The sequence below is a fragment of the Taeniopygia guttata genome, chromosome Z (assembly GCF_048771995.1).
Source record: "Taeniopygia guttata chromosome Z, bTaeGut7.mat, whole genome shotgun sequence".
NCBI classification, from domain to species: domain Eukaryota; kingdom Metazoa; phylum Chordata; class Aves; order Passeriformes; family Estrildidae; genus Taeniopygia; species Taeniopygia guttata.
In genome coordinates, this window is record NC_133063.1 from 65,308,255 (window position 1) to 65,326,776 (window position 18,522).

Genomic DNA, 18,522 nt, shown 5'->3' on the forward strand with positions numbered 1-18,522 from the left:
GTGCCGGTACATACAGCCAAAACTGAACCCCTGACGCCCCGGCCAGCCCTGGCCGCTCGCCTCACCCCGGCCCGGGCAGGGCCAGACTCCCGCGGCCACGAAAGGCTGCGCGCCGCCGGCCCGTCTCCCCAGCGACTCCGCCGGCTCCGCTCCGCGGGTCCCGACGCCCGGCAGCGGGCCGGGGGACTCCTCCCAGCAGTTCCCACCGCCGGGTCTTCCCCTCCTGCCCTACAGCTGCACGCAGAGAATAATTTTCAAAGGAAAAAATCACAGCAAATATGCTATCTCCGCAGTCACCCATCCAGCCGGGGAAAAATAATAATCCCGAAACTCCCACCCCACCTCCATCTCATTTCTTTCTCTCTCTGTCTCCGGCTAAACTGTGGCCCGGCTCTGGGTCTCTCTCCCTGCTCTGAGCGGCCGTTCCCAAGCACCCAGGTTCTTTGCAACAGCCCGAGGTCTCGAAAGCTGAATTGAATCAATGTAGCCTGGGAGGAGGGAAAAAAAAAGGCAGCAAAACTGCCCTAGAGATCGGTCGGCCGGTTCCTTTGTCTCCTTCAGTCTCTGCCGAAACCACTGCACATCTGAGCTGCAAACAAAACCACTCTTGCATCTGTTCGCATGCAGTATTTACAGTGTTTCGTGTAAGTCAATTGGATGGCGGAAAAAAAACCCGCCATTGGCTCCGTTTTATTTAACATAGACTTCACTGGGCTCGCTTTTTGGTGGAAGCTTTATTTGCACTAAATGAATAATCTTAATTGCATCACTTTTGAATTAAAAATCAATGTTAATCAAGTTGGAAGTAGTAAATATCAGTTTTCATTGTGCCCGCGTAGAGGGTATTTTTCTTGTTTTGCAAATAAAAATACAAGTCAAATAACTTTAAAAGGGCATTATGTTCTGCTACAAATACAATTGAAACGGATTGTTTAGGAGCAGATCAGAAATGGTACAGAATTTTGCACTTAATTTCCTCAGTTATCATTTACAATAAGAACCTCTTGGCTTGACAGCCAAGTCTAAACAGTAGTAAATTAGTACAAATTTATACTGATTTTACTCTAATAATCGTAATAAAAGCTTATAGATTTGGCACTAATTACATAAATGCCTAATGATCTTGAAAATTACTCTGGTTAGAAATATATTACTAATCTAAACTTTGTTGTTGGCTGGCTTTGAAAAATCAGAACATTAGAAATGGTTCGCTTCACTTCTGCAAAGCACTTTAAATTGTTCAAGTAGTTTAATATATTCAAGAGGAAAATAAAAAGCATTTAACTTTATTTACTGCTTTAAGTTCAGTTTGTAGGCTAGCCGAACTTGGAAACTTTACCCGAAAATTAGGGCTTAAGGGCGTTAAAATCCTGGGCGGGGGGGGGGAGGCAGAGCTCCCCGGGCGGCCGGCACGCGTGGTGCTGGGCTCCCTTTCCCCTCATTGCGCTCTGCCTCGGCACCGAGCGGGGCCGGGCCGAGGTGGTGGGCAGCCTCGGGGGCCAGGCAGCCTGTGCAGCACGGCCCGCTGCGGGAACTCGGGCAAGTTTCTCTTTCCTCGACGCCCAGCAGCCGTCGGGGCTTGTGTGGGTGAAAGCCTGGCTTCAGCCTCCCCTGCCGCTCCCGCTCCCGGTTCCCCGGGGCCGCCGGCCAGCGAGGCTGGCGCTGCCCGACCCCGCGCCGCCCGCCTGCCCCGCTCGCAGCCCTTGGTGGGCTCTGAGCTTGCGGGACCCCCGGGAGACTGATCGGTGAGAGGGTGCGCTCCGAGGAGGCATTAAAAACAATAAAAGCCGATACATCAGGGGCGACCCGGAGCGGAGTGTGGCAAATGTGCACTTGGAAGAGAAGGAGAGGAGGAGAAGGCGGGCGGCCAAGGCGAGCGGAGCAGGGTACGGGAGCGCGGGCACGGCGCGGGCCGGGCCGGGCCGGGGCGGCGGGAGGCCTGGGCGGCGGCAGCGGGCGGGCGGCGGGCGGGCGGAGCGGGGCGCTCCGGGCGCTGACATTTGCAGGCTGCCCTCCTGATTGGTCCCCGCGCCGAGCTGCTCACGGGTTCATTGAAGTGTTAAGCACCTCCCCGTCTCTCTAAAGGACATTATAATGCAAGAGACCCCCTTTTTAACCACACACCGAATTTTCTTTCATTTAGACGATCTATATATATATATATCTATATATATATATATATCTCATATCTTATATCTATTTTAAATAACTTAAGGCCGCTAAAATTTGGGGGGGAACAGCCTTCGCCCTGGAGCGGTGCGCGATGCTGTCTCACGCCGACCTCCTGGACGCCCGTCTCGGTGAGTTTCACCCGGCACCCCCCCGCCCTACGGCGGCTGCACCGGCTGCGGCGGTGAGCGGGGAGGAAGCCGGGGCAGGAAATTGACAATTTGTTCCTTATTTTACCTTAATGCGTTCTAAATGGGCTAATTCCTTTAAAAGTAATTGTACTGTATTAAAGTTTAATTTGATTTAACATAAAAAAAGAAGAGAGTGAGACCTACGGTATATGTAGATCTACAGCGAGTTGTGGATCATTTAATTTTTCTCTCCCCAGTTTTTATATACATACCTACACATTATTATTATTATGATGATTATTATTTTAGGACAGATGAGCTCGATGGTGTTTACGGAGTTCTGTGTGGCCTTTTCTTGCTCGTCCGTTTGCTTTTCTCCTTCCCTTTCCTTAAAAAAAAAAAAAAAAAAAAAAAAAGGAAAAAAAAATAAAAGAAAAGAAAAAGAGAGAAATATCTGTATCTATCTATTTATATCTATTTATGGTTATTCATGAGTTTGTTTAGAGAAGCGGAGGGAGGAGAGGGGAAAGATCGGCCAGACTGACCGAAGTCCCCGCGCATCTGTCGTGGAGGTAGCGCTCCCGGCAACAGAGCGGTTCGAGCCTTATTTCTTTCTCTCCGTCTCTTTCTCTTACCAGCTCCGCTGGAAAATCCAAGTTGAACCCGTGAAAACTTGCTCTCCTCCTCTTCCCTTCCCTTGGTCTTGCAAGGGAAGGCCGGGCAGGGAACTGGTTATTTCAGCAGGAAGAGGAGCTGCTCGATGTAAAGTTTTCACCCCTGTGCCCGGGTCGCCCGGGCCCGTGTCTCTCCGTGTCGTGGAACCGAGCAGGGCTGCGGGTCTGGCGGGCGGCCGGCCGGGGGACGGCGGGGCGGAGGCGGTGGCAGTGGTTGGATGTCTCTCTCCAGTTCAGTGCACTGGAGAGAGGCTCTGGTGGATGGATCTATGCTCAGCTGCAGCCGAGTGACTGCCGCTCCTTTGCTTCCGCAGGGATGAAAGACGCCGCCGAGCTGCTGGGACACCGGGAGGCGGTCAAGTGTCGGCTGGGCGTCGGGGGCTCGGATCCGGGGGGACACCCGGGAGACATGGCTCCCAACTCGGACACGGTGGAAGGGACCACCCTGCTGCCGGGGGAGGACATCACCACGGTGGGATCCAACCCCAGCTCCCTAGCCGTTAGCGCCAAAGACCCTGACAAGCAGCAAGGCCAGCAGGGCGGCCAGAACTCCAGCCAGGCCGGGCAGCAGCAGGGTCAGCAGAAGCAGAAGCGGCACCGCACTCGCTTCACGCCAGCTCAGCTCAACGAGCTGGAGAGGAGCTTCGCCAAGACTCACTACCCGGACATCTTCATGCGGGAGGAGCTGGCCCTGCGCATCGGTCTCACCGAGTCCCGGGTGCAGGTATGAAAAGCCGCCCCCGCGCAGTGCTTGCCGGCCCTTCCACAGTCGCACGGACGGCTGCGCGGCCGGGCGGCGGCGAGGTCAGGCACAACGGGGAGGGGGGTGGGTGCCCCAAACCTCAGCCCGACGGCGGGGTAAATAACGCACCTCTGAAAGCAACAGTTTGGTCAGAAAGCCTTGAAATCAGACATGCGTCGCTCCCCTTTCCGCGAAAATGTCACCTTGGGGTGCCCCCTTTTCTTCTATCCTACCCACCTGCAGCGCGGTGTTCCCGAGCGGGGCATAGGCTGAGCTTCCCTCAGCTCCACGGCCCGACCCGCGGCTGGAAGGAGTCCGGGGAGGGACAGCCCGAGAAGAACCATCTCAGTTCTCGCAATAGCCTGGCGCTAAGAGCCGAACCTGCCGGGAATGACTTTTTCCTCGGGAGCGGAAGCCGGTGGCGACCGCGGGGCCGCTGTCCAGGTAGCCGACGGCAGGGCCACTGTCCAGGGTGCTGATGGCGACACGGCCGCGGCACCGCCGGGAAGGGGCATCTGCCAAAGCCCACCGCCCTGAGAGCCGAGGTGGGGTGCGAGGGAAGGCATAACGGCTCGGGAAAAGGCACTTCGATAAAAGCCAGTTGTGTTTGGACTCGGACTTTCCCCATACTGGCTTTTATAATGCCTGGGAACGGTGGGGTTAGTGGGTGACTTCAACATTTAGGGTGCACTTTGTCCTCTAAAATACATACATACATATATATATATATATATATATATATATATATATATATACATACGTACATAGACATATATGCACACAGGGCAGGAGGAAACTATTTAGGCAAATAAATGTAAACGAAATTTGGTAAAGGGGGAGAAGGTTCAAAGCGCTATACTGCTCAGACGCTGCTTTTTTGCACATAAGATTATTTTAGCGACTTTCCAGGCGAGTCCATTCCAAAGAATGAAAGCCTGCATAATAGAAGCACTTGTGGGATGCGCATCCCGGCTCAGTACAGTGCACCGGGACTGCCGCTGCTGAAGCACTTCAGCGCAGTCATTGTTCAAAATCCCTATCGGCAAGCACAGGCTCCTCAGATAAATAAAGACACGTGAAGAGAAATCCCTAAATGAACGTTTTATGAAGGAAAACAGATTCCGTTCTTGAATGTGACAGAAAAAGCGCGTCTGCTTTTAAAAAGTAAAACAATTTGATTCAGCCTACACAGAACTATAATTAGTTTAAATTAAAAAAGAAATTAGATTCACAAATAAAATATAATTGGACAACTGACTCTATGAAAAAAAGAAAACGAGGTCTATTAAACTTTATTGGGTTTCCCAAAGGTTAATGATACCAATTTCAATATTAGGAGTGTGGCAAATGAAGTAAAATATAAAATTGAAATAGTTATTTTCTAACAGCACATCAAAGAAATTCGTAGAAAGAAAGACAAAGTGTTTTAATGGCCTTGGCATAATCTTAAACCAATGCTAATAGCTCGAGACTGCTGATAAAAACAGTTTAATAGAGTGTCAATTTAATTTTTTTTACAATAATGTTCTGTAATTTAAGAAGTAATCAGATCAACATAACCTTCTTAATTAACACTTCAAAATGATTAACATTATGTGATCTAAGGCAAAAAAGTATTTAATATATTTACTTCACAATCCGATGTATCACTGGTCCTTGATCAAATTTAAATTAAACAATAATTAGTTTATGTTCTTATATGAGAAAGAACAGTTTTTACAGTTTTCTTTGTAGTTAACAGATAGCCCACACATTACTTTCAGTACATGGGCTCCACACTGATTAAGGAATGCTCCAAATGCTTAATTTATAGTGGTTGTATCTGTTTTTAAGGGTTTTTGATGCTAGGATAAATCACCACTTTCCTCATTTTAGATCTGTATTTAATGTATATGATACATTTAAATAATTATTAAACTGGCTGATGCTTAAACGGGAGTCCAATTCCACATCTGATATTGCTCTGCTTTTCAAGCTGCTGTAATAAAACCATTCTTTTTATAGCATGCCATTATTAGAAACCAATTTCAGAATTATTTATAACCTGGAATGGCTTATTAAGCAGCAATGCGAGAATCATGCAAATTACGCGATCAAATGCAATATAATAAGCATAATCATTAGTCTCTAGCACGGATTAATTAACTTTCAATATTTTATTTACATAAAAACTAAATCAGTGAAATAACTTCTGCACAGTCAGGCTTGCCTTCCAATATTTTATATGAACAAAAATAATGTGCTGTAATTCCATTGACCGTGTCCCCCACAATGGTCCCGTCACCTGCCACATCTTAATAGGGGACAAGCTGAGAGTATTTTCTAGTTTTCTAATGGAATGAGAAATTGCATTTTCTTCCTCTCCCAGCACTATTAAAGTGTAATGAATTCGGCCCAGAGTTCACGGCTGGCTGATCGAAATGAACCTGAGATCTGAGCTTTAATACAGCTCTCCAGATTTCCTACCAAATCTTCACATTAATCATCTGCTGGATTCCAATGAGATCTTCATAAAGCTTCGGCTTCTTAAAAAAAAAAAAAAAAAAAAAAAGAAATAAAAAAGATAAAAAAAAAAAAAAGAAATAAAAAGAACATTTAAAAAAAGAGAAGAAAACCAAAAGTGATATTGTCTCCCTTTCTCTCTTTCACTCTCTCACCCGTTTATAGCTGGGGAATTAAATGGGCTATATATTTTAAAATACATTTACAGTATGTCTATATTACTGTAACAGCAGATATCATCAAGGTAGGTTTTTAGATTCCAACCTCCATTAGATTCTCACTGTTGTATTAATAATTTTCAGGGGCTAGTTGCATTTTCAAAGGAGTTCAAAGTTGCCAAATGCTCATGGTTAATATATTTCTAGAGTTGTCATGTGTGCATTTTCAAAATCTCCCCCAGGTTTTCCTTGCATTTTAATCTGTCATGCACCAGTTTTCAACTGGAAACATTCACATTTTAAAAGCATATGCAGCGCAGTTATGAACTTAGGCGATCAGACCTGATGGAGATTCTTTACACCACCAGCAAACCATGAAACATAAAAAGATTTTGTAGCCACAATTTGACTATTAGTCCTAAAACATAATTGAACGCGATTTTTCGATTATTCATATAATATTTAGCTCCCTCACGGCCGTTCATTCCCGCTAATTGGCGTCCGCCTTTCTCAGTCTGCTTATGGAGCCTGAGAGGGTGGAATTCGGCAGGATGGGGCACTGCGTTCCCTCGGATTTTAGGTGGACGCGCTTTCTCCCACCTTACGACTGTCTCATGTTGCTTTCGGCCGCGGTGCGGAGAGACCCACCGAGCCACCCCTGCCACAGTGCCACCACAAGCAGGCACTCACCTAAACCACCTCTGGTTTTGTTATTATAGGTTTTATTTCGTTATGTTTTGGGGTTTTTTTTAAACCCAAATGCGGGCGGTTTGGTGCGAGGGTTTCCTGGCCGGGCCCGGGTGGCATGGGGCGAGGCGGCTGGCCCGGGGCAGGGCTCGGCGGGAGCGTGTCCACGCAAGGGCCAGAGCCGTAGGCTGCTTGGGTGGGGCTTTTTTTTTTTGTGGTTGTTGGTTTTTTTTTTTTTAATTTTTTTTTTTTTTTTTTCCTGTGGGAAGGCCAGGCTCCTCTCCTGGAGTCTCCCGCCCAGGACGAACAAATTGATCGCTTTCGTTATAAAAAGTTCCAGCGGTTTCGTCAACCTGTGATGGGGACGCGCGTGGGGCTGCGGGTGTGAAGAGCTGCCGCGGTCGGTGGGGGCGAGGCTGGCGGGGGCGGCGGGAGCCGGGGCGGGGGTCCCGGCGGGGGCCCCGGTGCTGCGGGGGGAGGTGGTGGTGGCTAACGGAGCGTGTCGCTGCCCGCCGCCCGCAGGTCTGGTTCCAGAACCGCCGCGCCAAGTGGAAGAAGCGCAAGAAGACCACGAACGTGTTCCGCGCCCCGGGCACGCTGCTGCCGACGCCGGGGCTGCCGCAGTTCCCCTCGGCCGCCGCCGCCGCCGCCGCCGCCATGGGGGACAGCCTGTGCTCCTTCCACGCCAACGACACGCGCTGGGCCGCCGCCGCCATGCCCGGCGTGTCGCAGCTGCCGCTGCCGCCGGCGCTGGGACGGCAGCAAGCCATGGCGCAGTCCCTGTCCCAGTGCAGCCTGGCGGCCGGCCCGCCGCCCAACTCCATGGGCCTCTCCAACAGCCTGGCGGGCTCCAACGGCGCCGGGCTGCAGTCCCACCTCTACCAGCCCGCCTTCCCCGGCATGGTGCCCGCCTCCCTGCCCGGCCCCAGCAACGTGACGGGCTCTCCCCAGCTCTGCAGCTCCCCGGACAGCAGCGACGTGTGGCGGGGAACCAGCATCGCCTCCCTCCGCCGCAAAGCACTAGAGCACACAGTCTCCATGAGTTTCACCTAATGGCCGGCGCCTCTCCCGCGCCGCCCCCGCCGCCGCCGCCTCGCCCCGCGCCCCCGCCTCGCCCCGCGCCCCCGCCTTCCCCCACCCGACTTACCAGGGAGTCGACTCAGGATCTGAAATCAGACAACAACAGACTGGTTTGTGGGCCGAGAAACACCCCCGACCCTCCCCACAGCCCCCTCTTCCCCCGCGCATCACCCGCGCACCCCTGTGCCCCGATGTCCGCCCCGCCCGGCGGCGGGGGGACTCGCGGCCGCGCCGAGCCCGGCTCTGCCTCCTTCCGTCGCCACGACCCGGCTCTCCCGCCGTCTGCCCGTCCGGCTTTGGCTTTGCAAAGAAATGCATTTTTGTTTCTGTTTTAATGATTTTTATGGTTTATTTAGGAGCGGCGACCCGCCGCCGGTTCCTTCCGCTGCGAGACTGCCGTCGGGGGACGGCCGGGCGGGTTCGCGAAAAGTACGGAGACCCCAGAGAGAATCAAATCCGTTTTGATTAAGCATTAATGAGCGACAGCGAATGTGATGGGGTAAAAAAGAAAAAAAAAAATCAAAAGCTTCTTTTTGTAAAAAACAAAGGGGATAAAAGGGGGAAGAAAAAAGCGCGCAAGAGCGCTTCCCTTTTTCGGATCTTTGATTTCGTGACAGTTGAGTTGCCGATCCTCCCTACCTTTATTTACGCATTTATTTACGTTCCTGCTGCTATTGTCCCTCCGCAGCGCCGGCGGAGGCGCCGCCGCGCCCCCCGCCCCGCCTGGCCAGGCTCGGCCCGGCCCGGCTCGGCCCCGCGGCCCGCCCGCCTGCATGTGCCGGTCACCCCGCCGCAGGGCAGGGCCGCTGGAGGAATGAACAAACGATGTGAAATAGGATGTTTTGTGTAGATAAAGCATTCTTGTTACATACTGGTCGATTCGTGATATGTTTTAACTTATTGTCTGTGCTTATTTATTGAATTTTGGGTTACTTAATAAATGTTTGAGCTAATATAAAACATATTACTTGACTTTTCCGGACACGTTTATATCAAGTTAATGTGAATGGATAAATAAAATCATTTTCAGTATGTGATATGAAGAATTATAGATTTTGATGTGGCGTGTGAGATATGAGAGGTGTCTTCAACTGCAGGCAAAAAAAACAAAATAGACAGGACTTCCTTCTGTGGTATTCACTGAGTCCTTTGTCACAAGTTTGGGGATAGTTTGCTTGCTTAACTTTGCATTGATGCCTTTCACTTGTCACAATTTTAATACTTCATGATTAATAAACTTTTGTTAATCTTTCTGCGTGGTTGGCCTTTAAACTGAGAGTTACAAAAAGTTGTGTGGCGAAGCAGGGCAGGGCAAGGGATGAAGGAGAGTGGGTCACCAGGAGGCCGGGGCAGGCAGGCAGTGGAGAGATGATCAGCTTTTTTGGAATGTGAAATGAGGGCATAGCTGCTGGCAAAGCAAGTCCCATGGAAGAGAGAACTCTAGCTTTACTCCCATGCAAACTTTGATATGGGGGGAAAAAGAAACGCAGTACATTGCCAAGCATCATATAGCCAGGTTTGGGCTTTTTTCCTTCTTCCCCCCTCACCCTTGCCTTTTATGCAATACACTAAGATCTCTTCTCCTTGTACATCAATTACACACCTCTTAATTACACACCTGAGAGTGCACGACTCCATAGGCACCCGCAGAAGGGTCCTTGCCCGCTCCAAAGTGCATATTACATATGCATATTTAATTTAAAAGAGAAATAAAAGCAGAATAAATTATTGGTGATCCAGACCACAAGTGAGTCCTCTGGGAGTCACCTGAGGAAAGAGCCCTACACCCTCCTGCAGGAGTCTGCTGCTGCAGGTGCTGTAACAGCCCAGGATGCTCCACCTGAGGTAGTCTAGGATAGGCAAGACAGGTCCCATACCACAATCCATACCACAGTAGAGGGAAAAGAAGTCACCATGTCCTGTCTCTCCTTCCAGCCCTGCCTCTAGTCCCTAGCCCAGCCTCGGGCAGAGCAGCTGCTCCTCTGCACCCAGGCTTAGCTCCGAGGTTGAAGTCTGTGGTCAGTTTAATTCAGCCATCAAAGACATGTGCACACAGGCTGCTTACGGAGCAGAGCTGGTGAGAGTCCCTCCAGCTTCCCCATCCAGTGGGTGACCCTCCATGGGCCAAAGGGAGTAGCAGCCAGCTGGGATGTCCCTCGGTCTTCCCAGTTCCCCTGTGTTCTCTTCCCCATAGTGTGGCCTGCCAAAAGGGTGAAAGGTCTCCACTTACACGCAGAAGAGTGCAAATCTCACTATGCTTCTTCCAAATGTATGGAAGGTTGTTTACAAGCACATAATTTTTACAGCTGCTTTATATTGCTATAAGCAAGACAGCTTTATGATGTAGGAATGTCGTAAAGTGTGATATGGAAGATCTTAAAAGAAGATGTGCTTTTTAACAGTGGAGAAAAATGGCTGGGGGCAGGGGATTGAGACACAACCTGTGAGATCCAACTCCTGACACTGAACATTGCAGCTCTGTGAAAGGGGCCTTACAAAGGTCCTTCAGCTTAATGCTTGCTCTTAGAACATCCATCATTTCTTCCATATTCTATGCAACTGTAGTCCTGGTTATGAGCAAAGCTTTTTGATCCTACACAACTTTGATACAAATTTGATTTGTTTCCATAGTAATAGATCCTTGTGTTCTGAGTCCTGGAGATTTTTGAAATTATATGTACCCTTAGCATCCGCTGAAGCTTTGCAGCATAAAACATCTAAGCTGATGCTCTTATGTGTTTAACATGGGTGGAAGGAAGACCACAGGCTTCGCTCACATGTGCTACATGCTTTGTCTGGATTATTTTACTACAAAGTCTCAATTTTGCTGATGTTAAAAGCTAAAAATTAAACAGCACGAACCAGTTCTGTCTCACAACATGAACAGCTTTGCTTCATTCACGTAAAGTGATCAAAATAAATGAGTGAATTCCATACAAATTGAGAAGGAATAGTTATGCTGAATAACAATTAGCCTATTACTGACTAAGTAGGTAACACTAGGCACTGGGGCTGTTACCAGCTGGGCTTATTGGCTTATGTTAAGGTGCATTTTAGCCTTAAGTTGTTCTACGCAGTGTGCAAGTAGACTGAGATTTATGTTCTTATGTATGGATTCATTTCCACGTAGGCACATATTCATGTAATTTTGCTTTCCTCTAAACACAACATCACCCCTAATGTCTAAGGAATATACATAAAGATAATGTCACTGAACCTTTCATTTGCTCTCTTGATGAAATGCTTTGACACTCTCTCTCTCCTCTCTTCCTCTGCTCAAATCCCCATGGAAGGCAGAATCTGCTCTTACCCACCGTTGGAGATTGCAATCACTGAGCAATTACTAATAAGAGAAAAAGTTTGTGCAAGGCGAGGGATCAGGTAACATTGCAGCATGGATTATATTATTATACTAGCAGTAATGATCCCTGCTCTTAGAAGTGAAAATATGGTTTAATTTGTGTTGTGGTATTTAAATTTTCATTTTTCAGAATAAAAATCTCTGCACATGAAAATGTATCTTGCAGTAATGGAGGTATGGCAGTTAACCTGTCAGTTGAAAGTATGTAACCTTCCTTTTCTCCTTTTCATGACAAAGGTAATCTCATCTGAGGGCATTTATGTGAAGAAATAACAGCATGGCATGGTGAAACCACTGGCTCATTAATCCTGGCATCTACTTCCTGCAGGGCTTCTTGATTAGTTAGATTCATTCATCAGGTATTTCAGAGTTTTTGATTTCTCACCACTGGTTAGGTTCACTGAGTTCAGGCTAAATTGAGCCAGAAACAATGTTTATTAGTAATTTTGTAATACAGACTACTCTAATAATTCAGTACAAATATTTCACCTGAAATATATCCATTCACTCTAACACCTTATGCAATTTGCAGCAGTATTCAGAAAGATCTGAGAGAATGCGGTGGGTGATTTGGCAGTATTTTCTAAATTATTAATATGAGAGCTAATAACAAAATCTTCTTAATTTCCAATGCTGGAATTCATTTCATTCTAAAGCAAGCTCTGGCAGGGAGATGACCACCTCTTACCTGCTGTTAAAGCTGAGCTCAGGGTAGTTGGTCTGGGAAGCATGGCCTTTCAGCATAGAGATGAAAGGGAGAACAAAGGAATTCTAGTTTTCCCTCATATGTGTTACAAACGTATGAAAAATCCAAATGATACAGAATGAATGGGAGAGAAATCTTCAGAAATTAGCAACCTGTAAAGTCACAGGTATGTCTCAACAGTTTGATAGCTAAAATAGAGCTGCTGCTTAGACAGTAGAGACAAAGAAGCAAAGACCCTTATCTTAAAGCCCATACAGACCTGGCAGTGAATTCAGCAGATGCATGTGTGAACATTTACAGGGCTGGTACTCAAAATTGCTCTGCTACTCAGCTTTCTCACAGTGGAAAACTTTATTTTCTGAATGATGTAAGAGGACCACACATGAATCACGTTCAAGTATCTGACCACACCTCATGCCACATGAGCTCATCCACCCATGTGGGAGGCAAGACCTGGGGCTTGAGAGCCTGTTTGACTTCATGAATGCATGTGAAATACCCAAAATTTATTGGGCATGAGATAGCCATGTCTTAACTCGGAGAAGCAGATGTAGAACCCACCGGCTCCTTTTAAACATCATGGACCAACTATTACCCTTGCATCAGTGGAACTTGGAAAGAAAAACAGAGGTGGCTGTGGTAGCGGAAAGGCGCAGCAGGTACAAGAGTTCCAATTTTTCACCTGATTACAACAATAGCAGCAAGACTCAAAGGGGATAGTCTTGCTTCAGCAAGAGTGAAAGGAGATGGTCTTGCCTGGATGCTGCAGCAGGGGATGCTGCTTGATTAATCAGCATAATTTTATTTAAGCTGTGCTTGAGGGACTTATGAATAGCCATGTAAGGCCTTCTGTGAGATTTAGTTCTACTCCTCAGAGAAAACTGGTAGGATGATGTTTCCCTTCCCATGATTCTCAAAGCTGGGGATCATGCACAGATGAGTCTATCTTTGTCTTCCACCTGGGATGTTGTACAATGGTATGGATGGGAGGTTGCCTCTCTTATCTGCCAATAAATTGTGTCTGTTTCAGCTTCTCCCACGACTGTCTTTGAGACTCAAGAGTGCTGCTGCACCCTGATGTCGCATAATTTGTCAATGCTAATGTTTAAATAAATTTTTCAGAGCTAAAATGATGCTTTTAGAGGTGTTGAAATTTGCCAGAGGAGAATCCCTCTCCAGGAGCAAGGAACCCAGAGGCATTTTGCAGAATTTGCCTTTGGAGGTTGTATAACAATTCTGCAGAGATCCTTAACCGCCTTCGAAGGTCGAGAGGGAAAATGCAGAATATGCTTAATACACTGTCTCTGAGGGTGATGTTCTCTCCTGACCCTCACAGACAGTTTGTGCCTTGGAGTATGAAGTTTGATTAGCCTTTTCTCTCAGCACTGGAAGCATCATGGTAGCGATCCAAAAAGTGCTTTGGGAAAAAACAAACTCTGGACTTTCTTTCACTGACCTCCCGCTACAGTGAATTTCATAAGCTGACAATGCACCCTGTAAGGACACATTTCTTTTTTACTGGTTTCAATTTATTGCCCTTTAATATAATTTAAGTGGCAGCTATGATTCCCTGTGGCTCCTTTACAAGCTTTTAAGGTTTATTTTTTTGCTAACTTTAAAAAGCACATTTCTGAACAGCTCTGAGCATCCCCCCCCTCCCCGGTTTTGGTATCTAATAATTAACAGGGAGCACCAGTCCCTGCTTCAAGGCATAAATATTATTTTATAATGAAATTCCTATTTACTGGAAGGCTGTGATTTTGAGATTCCTATCTTATACCAAAGTCCAGGCAAAACTTGATTTATCTGTAACACAAAGACTTCTTGTGCCATTGAAACTGAAGGATTTGGTTGAGCCGTAGTCACAGTCGATGTGGGTCAATGGTACACCGGGAGAGTAGAAGACATTTGAGGAAGACTTAGAGTGGTCCAGCTGTTTGCAATGGTTACAGCCATTATAGGGTACTTTTCACCGGGCCCTTGAGAACAGGATGAACTCAACTCAGGAGTCCCTGGGAAGGAACAGGCTCTCATTTCAGCAACATCACCCATCTTACAGCCTTGTGTGGCTAGGGAGACAGCCACTGAATTCAGATTTATAAACAAGTCTGAGTGTAAAAAGGTATTTCAGCATCTACGTGGCTACAAAATGTCACCAGAAATTAACCAGCTTTGCTCTTTCAACTGGAGAACAAAATGAGGAGTCTACAGAAGGTCAGACATATAAAAATGCATTGAAATGAAAAGGGAGGAATATTAAATTACTAAATAAAGAATTATACTTGGTACAGCTTGTGGCTCTAATCTTTTTGTCTATTTCAAGCAGTAATTAACACCCACAACTGTATTCATTGTAAGCTTGTGATCTTCAGGTCTTGGTAGCAAATAAATGACTCATACTATATTTTTTAAATTTTAATTACTGTAAGAAATACTTGAAGATAATTCCACTGTATTTTATATTGTTGCCACTTTGCCCTTTCTGCTTTAACTGCTCTGCAATTTTAAGCTCATGTTTGCTCAAACTGTGACTGGACAGATACATGCCAGTGTGGGGGATGCTGCTGGGCTACGGGGGACCCTGTCTAGAGAGAGACAGCTACAGTGGAGGTGTTTTCTAAAGGATGCAGGATTATGTGTTATTAGCTAATTGCTCTGGCCTGTCTTCATCTCTGACAGAGGAAGCTGCTTACTCTGACCCACTCATCATGTGCTTTGTATCCTCATTTAACTCAGACATTTCTCATTTCAGTTGAAGATGATTCTTGTTCTGTCTACAATAAATTGTTCCAACAGTCATTCATTCATTATCACATCCTTTTTTGGCTTCTTCAGTAGGGTGTTGTCACAACATGGCATCCCCAAAGGGCTAATAATTAGCATTGACTCCATGCTTCTCAGAAGGCTGATCAATCACTTTATTATACTATATTTAGTAAGAAACCCATCACCCTTGCAGACAGTCATGATCCAGGTGGACTCAATTAGTTCTTCAATCCAAACATCATCACCATTGGCCAATCAAGAAACCACCCTTTGGTAACCAAATCTCCATAAAACATTCCACACGTTCACAACAGCAGGTGCAGCAAGTGAAGATAAGAATTGTTTCTCATTCTCTTCTCTGATCTTTTCACAACCTTCCCCAGGACAATGCCTGGGAAAGTTGTATGTTGCTCTCTGTGGCCACAGAGCTGCTGCTACAGGGTGTAAATCTATAGATTTCACCCATGGATTCCATAGTCAATTAATTACATCCAAACCACAGTGTAAGCCTCTTGCTCATTGGTGCCTTCCACACACACCCTCCTTAGTGTTAACACTGACAGCAGTTGGTTACCTACTAAATGAAAGTATCCAGTGTAGCAGGTACTTGTTTGAAAAGTATCTAAGTGTTTTAATACCTAAGTCTCCTCTTCAAAGTAATGTAGGTTGCCAAATTTTATCAATTTTAATACTCTTTTTTCACTAGTTTCTTATCAAACTCCACAACTAGTTAACAACTTTCTTCTTTATCAAGTAATGTCCTCCCTACTTTCTCTATCTATAATCTATATGAATACAGAAATCTTTGCTTTCCACTAACCTCAGCTGGCCAATTTTAACATTGCAGTTGTCCAGTCATTCCAGAGATGCTTTTTCTACCAAGACACAAAGCCCCATCTGATGTTTAAATCTCATTTTGATCCTTATATTTTGCCTCAAGCTCCAGTCTAAGATACCAATGCAAAGCACAGCACTGTGAGGGTTACTGTGGGAAAATGAACTCTTCTCAGCCAGACCCACTGCAGATCCAAAGCAGTTTATGACCCTCTATGTGAAAGATTATCTACCTGCCTCCTCCTGCTTTCACTGCTGCCTCTAGGATTTTGACACATCACATACTCTTGTGACTACATGTGTGAATCACTCCAAGTGAAAAGCAATTTGAAGCACCTTTCCTGGCTATGCCTTTTGCCCTCACCTTCAGTTGTCATCATGGGTACCACCCAACTGGTGAACCTCCATGAAATGACTTTGATATATCTAGGTTACATCTAGGTCTTCTCATTTCCAAATTGGCAGAAAAAAATCAAACTATTTGGCACTTGACTCATCAGCAAATTGTTTAGTTGCAAGCCTTCCTCCTTCAACTTACTCAGGGCAATTTTAATTGGTCCGGCCTTGTATCAGAGTCTGTGCAGCAGTGGAAAATCCCAAAGATGTCGCGTTCACCTCAGACGTTCTCTAGAGGCTCCCAGGGAAGAAGTTTGACTGGCAAAGGCAGCTGGAGTCCCACCTGCACTCTGGCTGAGACATGCTGGCCAGAGTTGCTGTGCATGGGGCCAGGCCATTACTTCCTCAGATTCTGAGAGACTAAGATTGTCAGGGAGTACCTCCATGGGATGCCTCTGTTTGTTTCTGAGTCTGCCCTGCCATGCGCAAGAAAGCAACACAAGAAGTTTTCTCTCTGTTTGCACTCCTGTGGAGGAATATCCACAATGCAACATTTTACAACGTAATCCCACAGAACAAGTGGCTCTCGCTTACCATGGCTTTACCAAGGATTATAGCAGCACTCCCACATTTGTTAAAGGTGAGTTTGCCTTTGCACAAATTCACAGTTTATTTGGGTGCCTGCATCAAGGCAGATGAGGTTGATTTTTGAGGTAGTGGTTGCTGAAACTCTTCAAGTTGGTGTTACTGGTGTCCAGGCTCTCTGACTATTAGGTTCTCTGAGAATATTATATTCTCAGAGATTTTCACATGAGTCATTGGACATTGGAAGCATGTAGAAAATCCTCCAATACTCCTAAGTTCATTCTTATGAGCTGAATTTAGACTGCAGCTTATAAATTTTGGGTAGAGGACAAAAGGCATAAGAAGTGGGCAACAGGTTTCACAGCAGGGTGAGGAGAACCCATTCCTCACAATTGCCTAAGCAGGGGACCAGGCTGCAGCAGCCTTGCTGACTTCAATTTAGGTGGCACAGCACATACAAAAATGCTAAATTTCAACAGTATCCCTGCACTCACTCAGGGTGTATCTCTGAGGACTCTAAGAAGTGACAAGAATAAACCAATAGGAAAAAATCCCACCAGGTTTATGATGAATATAGGTTTTCTGTACACAGTTGGGTGCTACTCAAGCACTGCGGAAGGACTTTGTCTTGCCTGTTGGGTAGCCGTGTCAGGGTTTGGAGTCCAAAATTCAATCCCTTGACATGATTCACTGGCATTAAGTTGTATTTGGTGAGTAATAATATCAATTGCAGAATCCTACTATGGTTTATTTCCTGGTCATATTAGCATGTGAGCTGATTCACATTGCCACAGAAAACCTTTGCTTGCATATGAATGTTATTATGCTATCAACTGCTTCTGATATCTCACAGATTTTTTTTTCTCCCTCCTAATCTATTTTTTTTAGGCCAACAACCCTGCTTCAATGCCAGCATCTGCCTTTCTAATAATGTAACTATTTACTGCATCATTGTGCTCTACTCTCATTTCATGTTGTCACACTCTCCATGACAATATTTGAAAATTGTCAAAACCCTCAGTGAGAAATTTGTACCAGAGGGAAAATGAGAAACACAAGTGGTGCAGCCAGGTTATCATGAAAAGGCACAGAGGCTGTCGTCACGCCATGCCTCTCTTGTGTGACCTCCTTCTGGACTCAGGCTGAGACTCTAAGACTGCCTCTGCTGGAAAAACTGATGCTTAGTTTATTTTTGGTGTGCTTCCACTATAAATGCTCTGAGTCCCTCTGGACAGCTCTGTGCTGTGTTTGCATCAACATTCTTTGTGTTCTTCAGTCAACAGAGTTCACTACTTTGTCCAGCAACAAACACCTATGCAGCAATCAGTGAATTATTATTAAAACAGGAATTGCTTGTATTGAGTTGTATCTTCAGGACTGAGTGAGCCTAACTTAGGTTAAGAGTCATTAACTGAAGCAAATGTGCTGGATAAAGCAGAAGCAAAAATAACTGAGTGAATATGCTTGTTATCAGCAGGCATCAAATGCTTTCCTGAGCTCAGTCCCTAAGCAACTCTACCTATATCTGTCATTGTGCCCCTCAGAAAAAAAAGAGGTCCCTGGGTTTTCCATGCCTCCTCATCAAAGCCCTCCCACTGTGTGGCTTCTGCAGGCTGTGGTAGCCCAGGACATACTACAGTCATCGTAGTATGACTCAAAGTACAAAGAATCATAAATTTGGGCAATCAAGTGTTTGGGACAGGGTGGCTACACACAAGTTTGTCTCTAGCATGCTGGGCTCTATTTCCATGCTGTTTTTCAGCTGCCATCACACATGACATGCCCCAGAAC

The 18,522-nt window shown here is 46.3% G+C and overlaps 1 protein-coding gene across 1 annotated transcript; it reads left to right on the forward strand.

The window, feature by feature from the left end:
* The first annotated feature begins 2,263 nt into the window (after window positions 1-2,263).
* OTP (orthopedia homeobox) lies at window positions 2,264-8,116 on the forward strand. Its single transcript, XM_030258530.4, has 3 exons — window positions 2,264-2,300; window positions 3,289-3,698; window positions 7,586-8,116. The coding sequence occupies exons 1-3, from the start codon at window positions 2,264-2,266 to the stop codon at window positions 8,114-8,116; spliced, it is 978 nt and encodes a 325-aa protein (XP_030114390.1).
* Window positions 8,117-18,522: the final 10,406 nt, after the last annotated feature.

Coding starts and splice junctions, on each gene's coding strand:
- OTP (XM_030258530.4), top strand. CDS start 2,264: ATGCTGTCTCACGCCGACCTCCTGGACGCCCGTCTCG. Junction 2,301..3,288: donor CCTCCTGGACGCCCGTCTCG/GTGAGTTTCACC, acceptor TTGCTTCCGCAG/GGATGAAAGACGCCGCCGAG. Junction 3,699..7,585: donor TCACCGAGTCCCGGGTGCAG/GTATGAAAAGCC, acceptor CGCCGCCCGCAG/GTCTGGTTCCAGAACCGCCG.